This window comes from Grammomys surdaster, unplaced genomic scaffold, assembly GCF_004785775.1.
Source record: "Grammomys surdaster isolate TR1022 unplaced genomic scaffold, NIH_TR_1.0 220, whole genome shotgun sequence".
Taxonomy (NCBI): domain Eukaryota; kingdom Metazoa; phylum Chordata; class Mammalia; order Rodentia; family Muridae; genus Grammomys; species Grammomys surdaster.
The window spans coordinates 4099385-4121705 of record NW_021604665.1 but is presented as its reverse complement, the minus strand read 5'-3'; the positions used below and the strand labels follow the sequence as shown (position 1 = coordinate 4121705).

The 22321-nt window shown below is 41.3% G+C and overlaps 1 protein-coding gene across 1 annotated transcript in view; it reads right to left on the bottom strand.

Moving 5' to 3' along the window:
- Nucleotides 1–22321, bottom strand: part of Slc25a26 (solute carrier family 25 member 26) — a 94353-nt gene that overhangs the window by 38799 nt on the left and 33233 nt on the right. The window contains exons 4-5 of the mRNA XM_028773023.1: nucleotides 19912–20016; nucleotides 18464–18511 (exon numbers count right to left, since the gene is read on the bottom strand). Of these exons, the coding sequence (XP_028628856.1) occupies nucleotides 18464–18511; nucleotides 19912–20016 (153 nt within the window). The remainder of the gene's footprint in view (nucleotides 1–18463; nucleotides 18512–19911; nucleotides 20017–22321) is intronic.

Sequence of the window (22321 nt, the reverse complement as noted above, 5' to 3'; positions counted from 1 at the left end):
GAGCACTCTCCTGAGCCCCTCATGCGTGTATGAACATTCTCCAGAGCTCCTCATGTGTGTGAACACAGATATATGTGAGCACTCTCCTGAGCCCCTCATATGTGTAAACACAGATAAATGTTGCTGGCACTCTCCTGAGCCCGCCACATGTATGAACACAGATCTATGTGGGCACTCTCCTGAGCACCCACATGTGTGAACTCCTGAGACTTCACACTTGTGAACATATATTTTCAGGTAGGCATTGTTTTGGTCTCATCTTAAAAAGAAAAAATATGAGAGAAGACAGTTGAAATAACTTGCCTAAGGCCATACAGGTGTCAGGTGTTGGAGCTGAGATCTGTACCCTGACAGGTGACCTCAGAGCCTGTCTTCTATCACCTCCGAACAGGCTCACTCGAGAATCTATAGTCATTTATAGGGATTTATCTCCATAGCTCTCAGAATCTGTAACCATGGACAACAGATCTCATCAACTCAAGACTTTTTTGTTTTTTGGTTTTTTTTTTTCAGATTTACTTTACTTTGTATGTATGAGTGTTTCCCCTGAATGTATGTTTATGTACCACAAACATGTGTGGTACCTAAAGTGGTGAGCCTTCATGTAGGTACTAGGAATCGAACCCAGGTCTTTTGCAAGAATAACAAGTGAGCCAACTCTCCAACCCTTCAACTCAAGTTTTAATGACAACACTTAAACAAGAAAAAGATGGAAGGTGAGCCCAAGGGTTCTCTGTCACAAAACTAGAAGCATCTGTTCAAAAACACTATCCACTGCTCTCAGGAAATGGTCTTCACCCAGCAAGGTTCAGTCCCTTTGAAACCAAGTTTGGTTTTTCCAGTCACAGGCTCCAGTTTACATAAGTTGTCATTCACTCTCCCTGGAGCTACAGTCAAAGACACATTACTGTGTCCTTTTGACACAGCCATGTCCTCCAGCCAGAGTGGGAGATGTAGCCAACAACCCCAGAGCTAAGCTAAGATTTGCATCTACTGCAGCTCAGAGCAAAGCTCAAATTTCAAAATACCTAGTGTATACACTAACTTCACATTCACTTTCAAACAAAAGGCAGTGCCTTGACTGACTCACAGAAAACTGCAATTTTGAGTAAAGATTTCAAAATAAGTTTCTACCTTACCAAGAGCACTCATTTTTGCTTTTCTTATTCTTTTTTAAAAATAAGCTCTACTTTACATTTCAGACTCAAATATCCTGAGGAGAGAATAAATCTGCCATGTGATTTTTGCAGCTCAAAAGTTGATCCAACGCTAAACCTAGAAAGGCTTTTAATCACAGATGAAAATAAACTTTGAGTATTTTTAAATGCCATTATTCCCAAATCTGCTTAAAATTCAGAAGTGAATTGTAAAATAAAACCTACACTGTGCTGGGGAAAAGCCCCCAACACCTGTGGCAGTGAACATGGGACCGACAGGACACTACAGTAAAGCATGCATGCCAGCAATCACGGCAGCATCAGGCGCACGGGCACAAGTCCTGCTCCATTACTTCACAGTGGTATCAGACTTCTTCCCACTTTCTCCCCAGTACGTGCTACTGTCCCAGATAGGTTTTTAATGAAATGAGAAAGGGACACTTTTTCAGAACACTGGAACACTGCACAAGTCATGGTGCTATCCCCAAAGGGACAGATGGGAACCCTTACTGAGTTTTAGATCTTATGAACAATAAAAGTAAGCATGAGCATCAACAAAGCAAAGGCTTTCTCTAAGAAAGCCCCTTCCATCCTTCAGGAGGCCACACACCCCGGTCCTTCCCAAACAATTCCACCAACTGGAGAACTCATTCAAACCACACTAAGCATAGTTCAAGTCCCTCCATATCATAGACCAAACACACCTAAAGACAACTACAAGTGAAAAGAAAGCAGAGTGGAGTCCTTGGACTCCCAACACAGTAGTCAGTCAATCTGGTTTTGTTATGGAGCAGATAGTAGAGGAAGTCAGCAACCCAGAATTCCTAAACCAAAAATATAAAATAAAATAAAATAAAATAAAATAAAATAAAATAAAATAAAATAAAATTCTTTAAAAAACAAAAAGGAAGTAGTTCTCAGATTTTAATTCTAGATGTTAACTAAGTATGATATGAAGAGATTACATAAGAACTATGCAAACAAAGGAAATTTGCTTATGACTAATTCATGATTTCCTTTAAAAAGGAGAAAGTTCAAATCATATTACTATGTCAATGTAACAAAAACCTGGTCACTGCAAAGGGTCTCCCACACTGTGGTCAATGGCCTGGTTGCTTAATGTAATATTGGTAATGGCTGAATTCCAGTGTAACAAAAAAGAAATAAAGAAGAAAACCAGCCTGGAAGTCTACTGGAGTTCACTGTAACAGGATTTGAGCTATAATTAAATTTGATTAGTTTGGTTCAAACCTCAAGTTCAAAAGAATTATCAGCATGAATGGATGAAAAGCCCTTTTACACGGGCATTTTGAAAATATGAAAAGGGCTGACACAGCAAGCATCAAAGACTTTAAAAGCAATTGACCCTTCCCAGAGCAAAGGAGAAAGGCTAACAGCTGAAACTCAGATGCTGCGTGCAAAGAAAATAAAGTTCCAGATGGCTCCAAAGCCTGGCAGTTTATTAAATATTAAATACTATTATTTTTAACTGGAGCTGGCCCAGGGATAGCCAAATGGGTCATCGATAAAATGTGAAAAAGTCTGATTCCACCTTCGGAAAAAGTGAAACAAATAAACAGTCCCCTTTCTGGAATCTACCAGCATGAGGAAACCTCTCAAGGACTTTCACAAACAGCTATGATGACATTTAAATAAGCACACTGTCCAATGAACATTAAAGCACAGGCACCGCAGCCTAAAAGTCCAAACCAGCTCCTTATTAGAAAAGTAGCCCAGGGAATGTAACGACATCATCAGGAGACACATCATTCTCCCTGCCTGCGTGAGCCCATGCCCACCACACCTGTGTACCTCCCTTCACACTGGATACTGAAAAAGAAGCCTCAGGCAACGAGTGCACAACACAGCCTATGGAAGACTGCTCGTGATTGGCAGTTCACATGGGTCTTAGAAACACTTGCAAAGAACTATTATCGATTGGTATATAAGACAGAGTGCAGGGTGCCCAAGTATGCACACACGAGGCAACATGGGCATACACTTCCAGATAGCTTGAGTGTTTATGTATAGTCATGTAGGTACAGAGAGAGAGAGAGAGAGAGAGAGAGAGAGAGAGAGAGAGAGACAGAGAGAGAGACAGAGACAGACAGAGAGACAGAGTCAGAGAGAGAGACAGATAGACAGAGAGGGAGAGAGGGAGGGAAAGAGAGAGAGAGAGAGAGAGAGACAGAAACAGAGAGAGAGAGAGAGAGAGACAGAGAGAGAGAGAGGCCGTTTTCAATAAAATAAAGTTACCTAACAGTTTGTATACCTGGGTTTTTCAATAGCACTAGTGCTTTTTATGGTAACCGTGTTCCTTGTGACTGAACCCACAAGCCTGGGGTTAGGCTGGCAGGCTGTCTGCTGACTGCTGGGAACACTGTGCCAAACGAGGCAGGTGTGAGATATCTCAGAGATGAAAGCAATTCTCCGAATTACAAGGTCATCCTGTGGTGCTTTCCTGACATGTGCAGTTCTCCTCTCCGAGATGCATCTGAGGGGTGAATGTTTCTACTAGTGTTTAGCACTGAGGAAAAAGTTCATTAAACAGGGACCTTGCTCAAAATAGTAAGAAATCCAGCCACAGTAGGCAGGCTAGCTAAATGTTCTTTTCTCCAAGTGTTTTCTGTAAAATCAAAATAATTCTTCATGTAATTCTTTTATCTTGAAAACTATTTTATATCATTTAACTTTAAAATAATTCAAAGTAGCCTACTACCAAGAATAGGAGGGGAAAAAAAGAAAAATTCATGAAGAAATCATGGTTATGTTTACTGTCCATTAACAACAAAAGGTGACAAGAGAGGGTAGGGGTGTGAGGCCTGGCACGCAAACATGAAAACATCAAAACAATCCACGTAATTGTGTGTGAATGAAAAACGTGTGCAAGATAACATAGGCACCAGGAATTTTTTTAAAACTCTGCAATTCATGACAGAAACTTTGCTAGAGATGAAAAAACTGTCTTCACAGTTCCTGCAATGTTATCCAACATTTCTTTATTTCAAAACAGAACAACCACCTCTGTTTTATTTCTGGCTTGTTTGGGAATCGCAGTGGTTGCTGTTTGTTTTGCCGTGCAGGGAACTGGATGGCACAGTCTTGTAAGCAGCAGGTGAGCCTCTACCCCACAAGGGAATCCCTGCACTGAGCTTGGCACATTGGAGTCCAGCTGGACTCACTATAGCCGACTCAGGGTCACCTGCAGGGGATAAAACGCAAACTCTTGGTCCCATCCCCAGAGTTCCAGATTCAAAAGTCTGGGGCAAAATCTAAGGACCTACATGTCTACCAAATTCCCAGGTGATGCTGCTGGCCCAGGCTCCCACACCTGGAGATGGGCATCTCCTCTCTCTTGATGGTCAGCTGACCTGTCGACAGGAAAGACCTCTGGGTCCTGGAACTCACAAGGGCTTCCACAGAAAAGGAAAGCACTCAAAGCTCAGAATGTACTTTGGAGATTAGTGAGCCCGGGACTCCGAAAACTTTCTAACTGAGCTGGGTAACAAGGAGCTCAGACTCTGCAGGCCGCACAGTACCCCACACTACCACACTCTGCACTGCAGCGTGAGGCAGCTGGCACCTGAGAGTGCTATGTGCCTACAACATTACTACAGAGACAAGTTACAGTTTACTATTTTAAAACCGACGTGACCAATGTCAGGATAACTGGACATCACTGGAAGCCACTAGACAGCAGATTATATCACTGCAATGGGGACTCTGCTTCCTGATGTCCGATATAGTGAACAGTAAAGAAAAGCCACAAATGGAACACACTGTTAAATCCTGCATATTTTGTAATGAACAGAAAGGCTTCACTAAATAAAGTGAGATCTCACTTCTAGAATTAATGTAAGATATGACTATTTTTATTTTTTTAAGATTCTATTTTATTTTTTAATTATGTGTATATAGTGTATATGTGTAAACACGTGTATATGTGTCACGGGTGTGTAGGTGTCAGCAGAGGTCAGAGAGGGTGATAGAAATGAACACATGTCCTCAGCAAGAGCAGTGTACTCTGATCTCACCTCGGCAGCCCCTGTCGTTTCTAGTATAATGTGTAAATAGAAGGATGCAGAGGGCACTAGCGGGATTCCTGTCACCTTGGCTTTGCTGCACAACACAGCAGGCTGGAGCGAGCTTTGATTCTTAGCGTCCTGGATTTAAGCTTCCCTCTCCTCTTCTACCATTCACTTCCTGCCCTTCTTTAAAGCAATCCTCCCAGTTCTAAACCCTTTTCACATGGGCCACAAGACATACAAATTAGGATAACTAAGTGAAAAACACTTTTGTGTACTGAAGTGAAGTAGCCTAGGTTTGATTTTAATTCTAGTTATCAAATAGTTCTTAAATTTAAATAATTACTTACCAAGCAAGACAAGCATGTTAATCTTCACAAAGTAGATGTCTAAAATATTTAGTTATATGTGTATACATATATACATGTGAATAACTTTCTATGTGTTTTTAAAATTGTAGACACGCACACGTACAAATATTATCTATATGTATTCACAGGTTTCTCAGCTTTTAGAATTAAAAGTGATATTTAAAAAAAATCAGTATAATTTTGGTAGTTAGTAAGTAAACTTTATGTCGTACCTTATAACTATGCGATACTACTTATTTAGAAATGAAGAAAACTAAAATTTGTCCAATTGTGTTCACAAACTCGAGCTGACATCTCTGTAGGAGCTACAGGTAAAGTGTGCATGTCCAGCTCAGGGTCATAATGATGAGTCTAAGACACAGTTTGGAACGTGTTTCATGTACCCTGAACCGTGCATGAAGAAACAGCTGTTATTTACAGATCAAAGCAACCCTGAAGATCCTAAAACAACCAGAGTGAAAAAGGCCTAAATCTAATTTCATCCCTGTCCACACGCTCCTTTGAACTAATAATTCAGAGAATTGGTCAGTACATTGAACTAATTAGCATGCTTAACGCTTGCCAATTATGATGGCTCCAATTCTTTAAGAAACGGAATATAAATGACAGGCTTTTTCAGACACACACAAGCAAATTAGAGAAAATACAGGAGCCAGTTCAACTTGACAAAGTCATATATATTGAACAATGCCTAAAAAGTCTCCCCATGAGGTATTTACTATTTATTATTCTCTAAGATGTGATATGGGAAATCAACTACTTGGGGGCATTGCTTTGCATGGGATTAATGTGGTAAGTGTCTGTGAGTAGTTACTCATTGTCTGCAGACCATGTCTAGCACCTCCTCACCCTGAGGAAATGCAGTAGGGGCCCTGCTAAAAGGATGGGGCTCGTTTACCTTGCAGTGAGGGTAAGGAGAGTCAAGACCTTCTAACTGAGACTCCACATGCCAAGAACAGAAGGACCCCCTTCATATCCACACATCAGCCTCGTGGACATTAGCCCCGTGGACTGCATGCTATAGTCATTCTTATTACCTCTGGTACTCAGTAAACAGGTTAGTGGATGTTATATAGTGCCACCAGAGCCAGCAAGAAGGATGAGTATCAGGTGGGTTTTTTTTTTAAATAATTGTTTTAAATCATTTCCCCCTTTCCTTCCTTCCTATCATACCCCCATAACCCCTCCTTGCTCTCTCTCAAATTCATGCATTTTTTCTTTAATTGTTATTGGTGTGTGTGTATGTGTGTTTATACACGTATGTTTATATGTGTGTATTGCATATGTATGTTTGTCTTTTCTATCCAGCACTGACTGTTTCTTGCAGTTCACATGAGATCAATGCACAGAGCCTTGCAAACCAACTGTACCTCAGCTTCACCTCTGCTGCCCCTCTAACTTAAGTCTAGAGTTAGATGTGGGGTAAGGAGTGCCAGCCAAAAAGGTCCAGGTATGTGATTCTAGGCAGGATCTCAAGTGCAGTTTAGTACCACTTGAAAAAAATATTCCAGTTACAAGAGATTCTGGAGGCAATTAAGCACGCACTTATTAGAATGCTTCCCAACATCAGCCTGCCCGGCTCCTCACTCCTCCTCCTCTAGAACTCCTGTCAGAGCATCACTCCAATTCAACTCAGAGAGAGAGGAGGGCTCACTGGCTGGCCAGTGACTGCTCATTCTTGTACCTGCTAGCACTTCTCATGGTCACCTACCAAGAAACTAACTCTGTGCCCCCACCCACTTCAAGTATTGTCTGAGATAAACAGATGGAAACTGAAGGAATAAATAACCCATTTAACTATTTTTTCTACTTCAAATGAGAGCTTAGAAGTAATGATGCACCTATTACCCAGATACTGTTTCTAAATACACTTTCCATCAACATCAACCAAGGACCAGTACGGCTAGGTAAGATTGCAATGGCGTGGAACAGCAGGAGAGGAGGTTCTCAGTGACAACAGAGACTTAGGCCTGGAGAGGCTCCCACTGACCACACTAGGGAGTTACACACCAAACAATATAGATTATAATTACTGAACAAGGATTCCCTGGCTATGGTGACAAGGAACATCTACCTGTGGCTACACTAAGACCCACTAAACTGACACTTTAAATGAGTGAATGTGATGGTATGTGAATTATATCTCAAAAAAGCTGTTACCCAAAAAGAAAAAAATAAATCTGTGAGTCCACAGTAAAGATAAATTAAAAAAAAAAATCTGAGGTAAAAGAGGAAAACTTCTTCACAGATGAATGCCAACTAATAAACTCAGAGGAAAAAGACAGTATTAGGAAAATCATCATTTTTCAATACCAATGTAACAAGTGCTCCAAACAAGAAGTATCCACAGATGGTAAAAGAAGTATCCACAGATGGTAAAACTATTATTAGGTGAAAGATTATTGGGGAACAGGAGAGTCACACAGCCTCAAAATATTACCCCATGGAATACTTCACAACAAATACCTGACTCATCTGTGTGTGGAAATCAGAGAACACCTACCCAAGTGACTAAACAGGACCTTGCCTGCCGCCAGCCATACACTACCATCTGTGTAGTGCCTGTATAAAAATAGTCAAACTCAAGTAACCCAATGGAATCTTAAGGAAATCAGACAATCTACATGTCCTACACAGCATGAGGGACATGAAGAGGCATAATCAGTATGAAATCTTCCACCATCTGAGGAGATGTGTGTTCTTCATTAGTGAAACCCTTGTCACTACGGACACTGTTTAAACTCAAAGTCTGCAAGGGTGGAGAAAAGCCCTCTGCAAACAACAAGGTAAATCAACAGACAACCCACACACTGGATAACTGTCACAGCATCTGTCAGTCAAAACAAGGCATACCTCATGCAACAGAGAAAGAAATGGCAGGGCAGAAAGGAGGGAGGGGCTGAGGAAGGACCCAGATACAAACAACTAAATGCATTTATCTGGAATGGTAAGACATATCCCTTCCTGGGAGGGTCACAGAGCAAATCACATCCCCTCTTTCACCCTAAAAATTCCACACTTTAATGTTTCAACACAGTATAGGCCTAAACAAAACACAGAGCAAAAGCAGTTTTCAAAGGCGGCCTCTAGAAAGTGAGAGCAGGAAGCCGGAAAGGCAGGGTTGCTGGTTATCATGCCTTCTGTTAAATCCTTCCATGTACTTCTTTGACAAAACAGTAAGATTTTAAGAATTTAGTTTTAAATTTAATTTGCCGTTTTTAAGATTATTTTAAATTATTTTACACAACATCTAAGCCTCATCTCCCTTTTTAAAAGCTTTTAAAAATAAAATTATTACTTTACTTTTTGTGTATCGGTGGTTTGTCTGCCATGTGTGTTATACACCACATGCATTGCTGGTACCCATGAGGCCCAGGGGTGGTTTGTCTGCCATGTGTGTTTATACACCACATGCATTGCTGGTACCCACGAGGCCCAGGGGAGGAGCCATGTGCCCTAGACCTGAGTTACCATGTGGGTCCTAGGAATCAAACCTGTGTCCTCTGGAAGAGCAGCCAGTGCTCTTAACCACTGAGTCCTCCCTCTAGCCCCACTGCTTTTTTTCTTTTGTGTTTCTGAAATAATTCATAGATTTATAAAGTCACTAGGATGGGACACAGTCCACACATATCCTGCCACTGGCTCTAGACTAGTCTTTAAAGGCAGTGACCACTGGGCTGGAAAAGTAGCCTCAGGACAAAGCAGGTACCTATCATGGCTGCAGGCTTTTCCTATCATGGAAAAACAACAGTGACTACAGTACCAACAAAAACCACCGGTGCTGCAAACCTAGGCCAGTGTACAAACCCTAGCCGCTAAACTGTAGCTCTCACCTGAACTTCGAGGTTTCCCTTACACATCTGCCGCCTATTCCAAGCCCCAAAGCCACCTCCCACCAGCTTCCAGAGGTGCCGATCTGAGCTCCAGCAGGCCTTTCATCATGCCTTTTCATCGCCTTGACAAGTTCACGAATCCACTTGTCTGGGCCTGTATGAAGTTTCCTCGTGATCACACTGAAACCAAGGACATTTTTCTCTGGGTTGGGTTGGGAGGCTGAGATGGGGGACTGAGTTTGAGGACAGCCTGTTCTAGATAAGGAGGGAATGCCTTCATTTGTTTTTGGGTTTTGTTTTTTGGGTTTTGTTTTGGTTTCAGCGTATCCAAGGCCAGCCTCAAACTGGAAAGAGAGGAAAAAGACGACCTTGGACTCAGGATTACACTGTGTCTGCCACCAGTGTGGATATTACAGGCATATTACTATACTCAAGTTTATGCAGTGCTGGGAATCAAACATCAGCTCTATGTCAAGCAAGCACTCTACCAACCGATACTGTCTTTAAATTCAAAAATAAAATAAATATAGTCTGAGCATGTATGTAGCAGAGTTAGTAAACATTTGCAATTTGCATTCTCCAGTGTAAACCACTTTTATTGACGCCAAGCTTCAGGTCTCTCCTGCCTGTTAAGATCTGACTTCAACATTTAAAACACAGGCCTTGGGCGCCCTCTAGTGTCTCATTATATACCACAAGCTTCAGGTCAAGTTCAGTAAGCAAAAGCAGCATTTTCAAAGGAGAAAATACCCTTTTCCTACTGATTTCTTCATTTCCACCATTACACAATGTTACCTGGCTATGGACCAAAGCCATCTCAAGGCCTAAGCATCAACTTTCCCACCTACTGCACACACTGACACCCAGAGAAGGAAAAAAGATGGACATCCAAGAAGTCTAGTGAAGATTATAGGAAAGAAGATGCTGAAGCAAGCATTAATGCCTAATTTTTATCTTTTAGAAGTCATTACAATTCAAAAATTGTGCTCCTGGGATGGCCCCTGGGGCCTCAGCACTCACACAAACAATAATAAAAAATCAGGGCATAGCGACATACTTGCCTCTAACCCCAGTGCCACGGGGGACAGAGACAGGAGAACCAGGGGGGCTTGCTGGCTGCCAGCCTAGTGACAGAGGCTGCCTCAAGAGGGCAGGGCAGAGAGGGAGAGCACTCAGTGTCTTCCTGTGGCCTCCATGCACAGGCGCGAGCATGTGCCCCTGCATGCTCACACTCACAGACACACATCCTTCCACAAACTCACAAAAGCACAGATGCACACACAGGACACTGTGATTTGTATTCTACTTCCTAGGTCTTGATCCAAGCCTTGCACATCTGTTGTCATTGTCCTGGTTACTGAAAATGGGCGATCAATGGGCTTAGCTGTGAGGTGTGAGCAAGAGGCATCCTATGACCAGAAAGGTATATTTTGGCGGTTCACACACGACCTCAAATTCCAGTCCCGCCACTTTCTAGCTCTATTCAATTTTACAAGCTTCAGCTCACTGATCTGAAAAAAGGCTAATATTCTATAGATTAAATATTTAAAACTACATTAAGTACATGATCATAATCCATTCAAACTGTAACTTTTCCTCATATGATCCCATCTAGTCTGGGCCAGACTGTTGAGCCTCACAGATACAAATCTTCAAGTTTCTTCAAATAACCTTTAGCTTTGAATTACTTATAAATTTTCTGTATTTTATTTCAAATTTAATTTTCTTAATGCATAAACATAGTTTCTCTCTTAATCCTTCTTATAGGATGGAGTTTTCCAACAGTAAAATTACACAGTAATAGGACTTAAGATTTTCAGCCTATAATGTTCAATGACCACACACATACATATATGATGAGGGATCTTCTTCATGAAACAATAGGTTGTTTACTATTTTTGTACATAATTTTGGAAAATAGTTCATTCATAAGTGTGTTTATATATATGTATGTATATGTGGATAGATAGATAGATAGATAGATAGATAGATAGATAGATAGATAGATAGACAGACACATGTGTTCATATATACACACACATATATATGTTGTTTCCACAGGTTGTTCCTGTGGAAGGGAGACATATCATATATATATCCCATGTGTGTGTGTGTTTGTGTGTGTGTGTGTGTGTGTGTGTGTGTGTGTGTGTGTGTATGGAGTTTTTCTGACAGTAAAATTACACAGTAAAAAGACAGAAGAATATAAAAACTGATTCCACTGGATGGATATGTAGAAGAGTTGGTTGGTGGAAAGCTATGAAATATGCCATAGAAGCATGTGAAGACTCCATAATTCTTTTTATTGCACTTTATTTATTGTCCCTATATGTCTGTGTGCACATGTCACTGTGCATGTGTGGAGGTCAGAGGACAGCTTATGGGAGTCAGTTCTCTCCTTCCACCATGGGGGTCCAAGGGGTCGAACTCAAGGTGCCAGGTCTTTATCAGCTAAGCCATCTGGCAGGCCAAGAAATTTTTGAAACTTTATAGTAAAACCAAAATTCATCCAAAGAGTAAGAAAAGCAGCTAGCAGCTGCTTCTGTAAATGAAACCTAACCACGCATTCAGTAAAGGGCTGAAGGTATTTTTTTCTACATTAAATTCATCTTACTAAATTGTTCTGTTTAAAACTGTTTGTGATGAAAACATAAAAACTGTAGGCTAAGGTCCAAGCTTGAGGACAGTGACGTCAAATCTTGCACTAAAGGATTAACTGAAGGAACTGTCCTCCATTCTTCACACATCTCCACAGTAGTTACAATAATGCAAATGCAATTAAGTGACTCATCTTATAAAGCTCTGTGATTAAAGGGGAAATTTCGTCTTTCATTTGTTTAACACTCCCATTAATAAGGATGTCTTAGTATACGTTTGCTGACTGAGAAAGCGATGGACAAAATCCAAGGACAAATAAGGATTTCCCTTTCTTTTCCCATGAAGCCAACATTATGGAATTTAAACAGATGTTCTATTTGGTCATAGTTAATAAAATGAATTCTGGAGGATTAAAATCAGGCTCGGTGTGTTTGCACTCAATTGTAACTGAAGGACAACATTGCATTAGAAGTTTGGAAAGGCTGCTGGCCACTGCGTCTGTTAATCATTGTGGTACACAACAGTGAGTACCTACAGCACTCCTACTTCAACAAAGCACACTCACAAAGACAGTTTTTTTAAGGGTTAAGAAAATTGAAGTCTTTGAAAAGTATGTCCAAGTTGGAATTTCACTGCCTAGCAATTGTGCAGATCATAGCAATACAGCATAGCATCAGAAGAGCCTGACTATTTCCAGCCCCAGTCAGAACTGCCTTGCCCTTCAGAGATGAACGTGGTGTCTGGTAGCATGGGAACATAACAGAAGCGAAATAAACGGACTGAGGAATGTTTATTGAGAGCCCACTGTGTAGATGGTACTATACTAGAGAGGTAACATGCAAAGGGCAGAGAAAAGGCATCAGCTTAGAGAAAGATGCAGACTAGAAAAGTAAACACTCTGGAAATAAGGAGAAGAAACCAAAGAGGCAAATCAAAGACATGCTGGAACAAATAACGACAGACAAAACCTCTCTTATCAGACAGTAAAATGTACAACTAAGAAAGTAGGAAGCAGCGGACAGACCTAAGGACAGACAGTGGTAAAGTTCTAGCAGCGGCAGCTGCTTCATATCATTCTTCAAAAGAGGATACTGAAGTGCCAGGCTCATTCAGAAAGTCTCAGGCTGGGCTGAGGATGCACCTCAGTGGTCGAGAGCCTGCTTGCCTACTAGGCCCTGGGAAAAATCCCAGCAAAGCAAGAGGCTTTCTTTGAATAGGTCATTGTGCTGGTTAATGCTCTTTCAACAGGGATATGAGCTGGAGGGGCCTCAACTGAGAAAATGCCTCCATCAAATTGGCCTGTGGGCAAACCTGTGAGGCATTTTCTTGATTGATAATTGATATGGGAGGGACCAGCTCTCTGTGGAGTGCCACTCCAGTGGCAGGTGGTACCCAGTTGTTTAAGAAAGCAGGCTGAGCAAGCCATGGGAGTAAGCCAGTAAGCAGTGTGCCTTCATGGGTTCTGCTTCTGTCATCTCTGAGTGACTTCCCTCAATGATGACTGACATGGAGATGTAAGTCAAATAACCCTTTCCTCCCCAAGTTGCTCTTGGTCAGAATGTTTTACCATAGCAATAGAAAGCAAACCGAGATGCTGCTCTTATTTGGGGGGAAGCAAATTTTTACAGCAAATTAGCAACAAATTTTTTTAAATCACAATTTTTCCCAACCTACTTAGATTAATGATTTTGGAAGTTCAACCATTAGGGTAACTATACCCACATTCTATTTACAATGATAAAGCTCCTCTCTCCCTGACATCTGATGAAGCATCTTGCCCCTTGGCTGAGCAACAGCAGTCGTTGGGCCCCTCTTTTGAACACCTACTATCATGAGCCACAGTCACACATTCAAATGCAGACAGATTCAAGTGGCTTCTGGAGGCAAGGACTTAACCTCAAGTCAATTTTAAGTCTGGGTGTCAAGGTAGGCTCTACTACCCTAACAACTTTCAAAACTATCTAAGATTTTAGTAGAACAGTGTATGAAGGGTTCCCAGCCAAGCAGGGGAAACAGAGAAACATTACTTGCCAACTGCAGACAGCTATATGGGGGCAGAGTTGTACCTTACATGTTGGTATCTTTTACTGTTAAAGGCTTTTTTTCTGGCTTTGGTTTTCTTTGAAGACAGAATCTTGCTATATCCCTCATACAGGCCTCAAACTAGTCATCCCTCTGCCTCCAACTTTACAGACTCTTGATTACCAAGAATACAAACAAACTTAGTTCATATTTTTTGAGTTCATATTAAGGAAGAGGCATGACAAAAGAGATTTACATAAATCCCCTGGTTAATTCTCCAAAAAGTGGTAGATAGTTCAAATAATCCAATAAACAATAGAGTTCTAACACAGATGTTAATACATTCAGTATAACTCAAAATTAAAACCCAGGTGACATTATTTTCAGCTTACAGACAGATAGCACCACTAGAAAGCCAGAAAACAGGGGAGCTTCCATATTCTCAACAGAAATATAGACCAGAATTTCTGTGAACTGCAACTTCATATCTGTCAAAATTACACATTTCTTTCTTTAGCTAAATTGTTCTGTCTCGACATATAACCTACAATCCTGAACCATGTATGAGAGGACAAATAAATGGTATTACATATTGGTGCAAAGCTGTAATGACCACCAACAGGGGGCTGGCTCACTTGTACAATCAGGCACTACACAATTGTAAAGAAAAAAATTATCCAAAAAATATATTTGGTTAGCAAAGACCATTACCATAAAACAGAGCTTGAAGGATCAAGCGAATAGCCAGAGAAGGCACTCAGGAGACTACAACAACAGAAAGAACTTGGGGGTGGGGGTGGGGGACACCAACAGAGGGAAGACAGCAGAATCAGAAAGAAAATTTTAAGGACAACCCACAGGCATCTTTAAGGAGGCATGTTTGTTGCTGGACAGGATAATGAAAGTGACTGATTTTGTGAAGTGACATGATCTCCTCTGGAGTGAGCTAGTCAATGACTTTTCAATCTCAATTTGGGCCCTCGGATTTATAGAACAGGCTGTACATTTGGCCTGCTTGGAAGTAGGGAGGTGAAGAAGATATCCTTAAATACCTCCAGACTATTGAGTGACTACACCCATGTACAAGAAACCAGGAGTTACTCTTTTGTTGTTCTTGTTTGTTTTTTGTTTTTCAAGACAGGGTTTCTCTGTGCAGCCTTGGCTGTCCTGGAACTCACACTGTAGCCCTCTGAACTCAGAGATTCACCCACCTCGTCGTCGAGAGTGCTGGGATTAAAGGTGTATCCCAACGGTGGAAATTTCTATCACTGACAGAGCACCAACAGTCATCGTCCCTTCACATCTGACCAGCAAGAGCCACAAACTGGAAATTTCTCCTCTACACTTCAAGGACACAAAGTCAGGCTCTTTCTGGGGTATCTTCCATGTTTTTTCCTCCAGCCTTCTAGCAAACATGCAGCTAAATTGAGAGGTTCCATGCAAGTACCCCACCTCATCAGTACTCTTTGAAAGGATCTTCCCTTGGCTTGAGATTCATCTGACAAACCTATGAAATTCCCTATTCTATACACACACATACACAAATATGCATGCATGCATACAGTTCTTCCCTGTCTTTGATCAGACTATTCTATTTGCTTGTTTTCTTTGACTACTTCTAACTGGAAAGCATTCAAGAATTATGGCTCATTTTGTGCCATCATTTGTGCCATCATTTGTGTCTGGTAGGCACATGTGTGTACTTCACATACACATGCATGCAAGTGTGTGCATGTGAAGGTGAAAGATCAATATCAGATGTATTCCTTGATCACTTTCTATCTCATTTTTTGAACATAATATCTCACCAAACCTGGAACCTATCAATTTAGCTGGGTGTCCATTGAGCTCCAGGGATCTGAATACCTCTGCTTCTCCAACCCTGGGATTATAGGCAAATGTCAACACAACCCTCTTTTTATGTGGGTGGTGAGGGATTGAAACTCAGGTCCTCACACTTGGGTGGCAGGTACTTTACCACCTGAGCCACCTCTCTAGCCCTAAGGCTTGCTTCTATATGACAGATGCTGAGAGGCACTGCAGGTGGGCTTCCCCTGACCACTCAGGTGTATCACCTCAGCAGCCCTTAACTGTGGCAAAAAAGACTCTCCATGTGCTTCCCCATCAGGGCAGAGCTATTCTTCATAATACTGAGTAGAATCTGTAGACTAACGGCATCAGCTAAACTTAACTTACTTTAAGTTCTTTTGAAACAGATGGCTTTACTCTGCTTTCTTTACCTACCAAAGTCCTTCTATGTCATATTCAACAGAGTGAATCAAGTTTGCCCAGAACTTTTAAGCCAGTGGGCCTGAAATCATCTTGACTATGCTCACAGCATCTTACTGCAATTACCTCAAGGCACCAAGATACTCAGTCATAGCTAATATGGTCAAGTCCATGAGAAAGATGAGAAGAGAAAAGGTGAGGTAAACAGTCTAATCTGTTGACCTTGACTAGACTCAATGTAAACCACACAGAGACTGAACTAGTTCAGATGAGCAAGAGGATACGTATACAATATCTACAAACATCAAGTACAGCGCAATGCATATGACAGTGCTAGGAAAGCCCAGAAATCACGTATCTTGCTTATAATGCATGAACCCAATCTCCTCCTAAAGGCTAGTGAGAGAAAACTATTTTAAAGAAAAAAAAATCCCACTGAACAAATAGCACACAATTCCTGGTGGTTCTTTCCAAAGCTTCTGTATATTTCTTATTGAAACAATCAAACGGCTCCAGACAAAAAGATTTGATATTACTGTCAGGATAATGTAAGGCTCAAAACTCCTCATAATGCAAAAATGTTGTTTAAAGCAGACATATCACTTCTGATTTGTCTCACTTGGAAGAGAAGCTACATTTCATTCTGCAGTAATTCCCCTCTCGTTCCAGCTGAGAACGTACAGAGTAACACACCTCAAGCGAGATCGGCTCTGAAGGCCTTCATGAGCATACGTAATGCTCAAGACCCCAATTAAACTGCCAACAAAGCACAGCCATTTCGAGTAAACAAAGTCATCTCAGTAAGGTCACCCAATTCGCAAGGATTGTAGCCAAAAAATTAATTACTAGCATGACATATGTCAAAACAAATTTTTAAAGACTGGAACAACAGTTGTGAGCGTTTGTGAAAAACTAACACTCTCTGGAATGGAAATATATTCATTTATTCAGCCCTTTTCAGAAAAATAAAACACGTTGATTACTTTCCTCCCCTTTTTCTTGCTTCTAGGTGTAAGCTGGGCAAATCACACAGATGCAGTGAGTCAGAAAGAAAGGGCAGAAGGAGATTCACACTGGTGATATTTCAGCCAGACAGTGGCAAGTAAAGACAGGCCACTCAGTCTGGCAAAAGGAGAGCTCTGTCAGGCTCTACAGCAACAAGGCTATACTGCAGGCTGCTAGTGAACACCAAAGCTTTCAGCCACACCACACACTTCCAGTGCATCCTAAGGCTAAAGATGCTTCTTGTGAGCCACAGGAGTACCAAACAAGAGCCTTCAACCAATTTCAATATTCTACTAATTGCCCCTTTATTTACACTAGAAATACTTTTACAAGTTAAAATGCTTTAGTCCCAGGACTACAAAAGGAGGAGGAAACATTGACAAGTTGCTCCTTCTGTCACAGAAAACTGTGTCCTGGACCAAAATTGTTTCTTATATTTCACTGTATAAAAGACTAAAGCATGCTGTCTACAGCATTAGTAAGGTCATTATTGAGGGCCAAGTCTTGCTTTATCGCTCCCTCTCCCACCCCATCCCTCTCCAAAAAAAACCAGTATAGCATGTTAGCTAGAAGGCACAAGATGAAAGGGCCAGGTTTTTCTCCAGAATGAGTTCCTCAGCCCACTGCACTTCCTATCGGAGACCAAAGCTACCTCCCTGTGGTGGGCATGGGTGTCCATGTGGTGGGAACATATGTCCCACCAAGCATGTATCTTTGGAGTGCTTCTTGCATAATCAACCTTGCTATGAACTTGCTGTCATTCACTTAGTAGTTCCTCCTTACTGTCTCAGCTACAAGACACTTAGCTAGGATGACAATGACACCAGCCCATTCAGCAAACCATCACAGGCATTCTTCTAGATGAAAACAACCACGGTGCAACTGAACAGTTTCTGGGTGACGCCACTCTTCTTTCAACTTTTTTTGAAGATTTATTTATTTACGTATATGACTCCTCTGTCTTCCTGGATGTCTGCACAACAGGAGAGGGCATCAGATCATATTATAGATGGCTCTGAACCACCATGAGATGCTGAGAATTGAACTCAGGGCCTCTGAAAGAGTACCCAGTGCTCTTAACCACTGAGCCATCTCTCCAGCCCCTCTTTTTGATTTCTTAAGCCAGTTTCTCCAACATATTTCTGATATGTAAGAAATGAAATGTAGGTTCACCAGTCAACAGCCATCATTGTTTGGGACTTCAGGAGTAATGACTGAGTTACCTCTCTTAAAACTGTGCTTTTATAGCCTCGGTACAGTCCTTGGATGCCCTGAAACAAATGAAAGTCAAGTGATTAAAAACCTGGAACAACAAAGATTTGTGAAGAACATTCTAGATGGAGACTTACATGTTCTAAATTTTGAGTTCTAAGACACTCACTAGCCACTGAGTTACACATTCTAAAGTGGTTTAAGCTACATAAGTCACAAGTTCATGATATCTCTAATAATGAAACAAGCTACATAGTATAAGTAACTGCATTTTTATCTTTTGAAAAAAATTACATTATATACATTTCCAAAATCCAGTATATAAAACATTTATTATCCTTTAATATATATGTAAGACATACTTCAGAAATTTGCCAATAACCTCTCAGTAAGGTACATATTGCAGGTAATCCTAGCATTATATGCTTAAGCACACATGTAGTCCAATAAGTGGCCACAGGAATGGTCTCACTCCTAAAGTTGGTAACAGACCAGAAAGATAATGGGATACGATACACACCCCTGTCATCTCAGCACTTGGGAGGGGTGAGGAAGAAGACTGAATACCACCCAGGGCCACATAGGAAGCCCCACCTTCAAAATACAAACAAATAGCCACTTTTTAAAAAAAAACCTAAACTAAGATCAGTTCACATTAGTTAAGGAAGAGGAGAAAAAAAGTCACTGCATGAGGCAACATAACGAGTTTTGACCGGCACACTGAAGCAAAATAGAACAGAGGCTCCTGCTAAATGTATACAGGAAAACAGCAGCATGCCTAGTAGCCACGCGTCTAGGGAGGGCAGATCCGGCCACAGCCAGCATTGATCAGGAAGAGAAGGGGCAGTTACTTATTGTTTGTTTCTTTGAGGCAGGGTCAGTCTGTCTGTCCATCTATCTGTTATCTACCATCCATCTATCTGTAGCAGGGTCTGACTACGTAGTCTTGGTTGGCCTGGAACTCACTGTGTAAATCAGGCTGACATCAAACTTACAGCACTGGGATTAAAGGCATGTGCTCCCATACCCAGGGGGAAAGACAATTTCATATAACATCATGATGCTATGGTAATGATGTTCTGGTAATGATGATCAGCCCAGTATTATACTTTTACATTAAATATTGCTTCTCTCTCATGGGCCCTCAAATTTTGAAGCAATGTTTTAAAAGAGTATCTTAGTTCCCTCACGTGATCAGTCTGTCTGATTCTGACCCTGAGACAAATTACACTCGGGGCATATGCAGCGGTGGCACTTAATACATGACTGCTTCAAAATTTGAGCAAAACAATGACAATAACTCAAAAACAAAGGAAAATAATCCCAGCAAAAAAAGTTATTGTAATTGAACATTAAACCCACCCTAAAGTCCCCGGGGCTCACACAGCAAGCCTTCGGTGTTCTCACTAAGATACCATCTCCTCAGCAGAGGAAGATGACAGGGGACCTAAAGCCTTACCTCCTCACTTAGGATAGTAGAAAAAATCTGCAAGGTCTTTGAAGAAGCAGACACCTGTGCCCTCTGCTTAACCACTTCAGAAGGAACTCGAATCAAGCAGGCAACCTAAAATATACAAATATAATTATATCTGGAAAGGAAGTAACTGTTGTTAAAATTGACATCTTTTCATAAGCAAAACTAATAAAGCAAACATCATCTCAAGGTTTAATGCAAGGTTAACCTAAAATTCTCGGACCTTTGGGGACACACTGTCATCAGTGCCAAAGCCCTGCTCTGAACAAGTTCTACTCACTTTCTGACACCGTGTTCCACATAACTCTCAGTGGCAAGAAGAAAATCCAACTCTATGAATCTTCAACTCATAAAATAGAATGTCACACAGATCAACTTCTCCACCCTTTTTGGCCAAGGAATAAACCAGAACAACCTTTGCTTGACTGGAAGTAACACACCAGGAGAGAGAAGGCTGACTGTAAGCTGGCACTCCTACTCCTGCCTACCACACACCAGTCTCTGCCAACTCTTAAGCAACCCTGGCACCTATGCATTCCCACCATACAACTGAGGAATCAACCACCCAGGCACGCTGGGACTCAGCCCCATCATTCCCAGACACTGATCCTAACTAGCCATACTCAAACCTAGCTAAGTCAACAAATAATTCCTAAATTGTCTTTGGTAAAGTGAAAGGGATTTAACACTATAAAGGTTGCTAGTCAGAATACCAGGGGCACTATCCTCGGAGATCTGCAGGGCTCTGGCCCGGCCAGAGTGACCAAAGAGTTGCAGCTCTCCAAGGGTGAACTAGAGCAAAGCGGGCTACCTGGCCTCTTCCATGGTTGCCACTGCCCCAGAGTTGATGGCAGGTAGCAGGACACAGCAGGTAGCCAGGAGCCAAAGTCAGGGCCACTAAGCAGGAAGTAGCTGGAGCAGCTTCCAGCTGCAAAAGGTTCGGGGGTGTGGGGGAGAATTCTCTTCTCTAAGGGTGTTACAGCTCGGTAAAACAGGCACTCTCAGACGGTCTTTGGTGAAATAACTCATGCACTTTATTCCTTGTGGATAGAACCTTATAAACATTTTAACATTTTGGGGTGGGTTGGGATCTAAAGGCAGATGCTGTCTGTTGGCTTGGTCTGAGATGTTAGGGATGCCTGATTTGCATGTAAAGGGACTTCAGGCCTACATGACTGTCACGATCCTCTTCATTGAGTGTCATGGTCATGTGTTCCAGGACAGGAACTTGGTTGGAAGTAGATTTAAACACCTACCATTCTCAATTATGAGAATTGCCAGAGTTTCTGAATCCACTCGGCCTTACCAGGTTTTCTGTCTGGTGGCATGGTCCACTGCCCCACAAAAGGCTACCTGCCTTCTTTCAGAAATAGAAGACTAAGTAATTGTTCAAACCAGAAGGCAGGAGTGGAGAAGGGTGCTCAGACCCAGGAAGGAAGATATAAAAGATCGTTGAACTGTTTAAAGGGAAGGCTTAAGCCTCAACACAGCAGTACCCAGATAGGCAAATGCTTTCTGCATATTGGTGTACAATGTTTTGCATTTCATAAGGACAATAAATTCCAACCTTTAGAATATGAATATGTGTTCATATGTAAAGAATGGCAATAAATGCAGAAAATATTTTTTATAATTTATTTTAATTTTATTTTATGTGCATTGGTATGAGTATGTCAGATCCTTCGGAACTGGAGTTACAGACAGTTGTGAACTATAATGTGGGTGCTGGGAATTGAACCTGGGTCCTTTGGAAGAACAGACAGTGCTCTTAACTACTAAGCTATCTCTCCTGCCCACAAATAATCTTTTTTTCAGTGATACAGATAGCCAGGCCTGGTGGCACAAGTCTATAATCTCAGCTTATGGAGTGACTAGAAGAGGAGGATCCAAAGTTCAAGACCTCCTTGAACAACTTAGCAAGAATGTACATCAAAAGATAAAGAGAGCTGAGGACATAGGCCAATTAGATCGCCTAGCATGTGTGAGGCCCTAAGTTCAATCTCTAGTACACACACACACAAACCTATGTTACAAAACAGGAAAAATAACAAAAAAAAAAAAACTGTTCTCATTATGTAGTCTATGTTGGTCTTCAACTCACAATCCTCTTACCTCAATCTCTGGCACACATGTAGCAACATGCTGGCCAAAATTTGTCTTTTTCCTTTAAAATATTGTATTCTTATTAATTCTTTTCAGAATTTCATACATGTACACATTGTATCTACGAGGCTTCTACACATGTATACAATGAAATATGATTATCTACCGCCAAGACAATCCCCTCCCAACCGCATCATGTCCTGTATATGTGTAAGTGTGTATATATATTTATCTATACATATACACTATATCTATATCTATATCTATATCTATATCTATATCTATATCTATA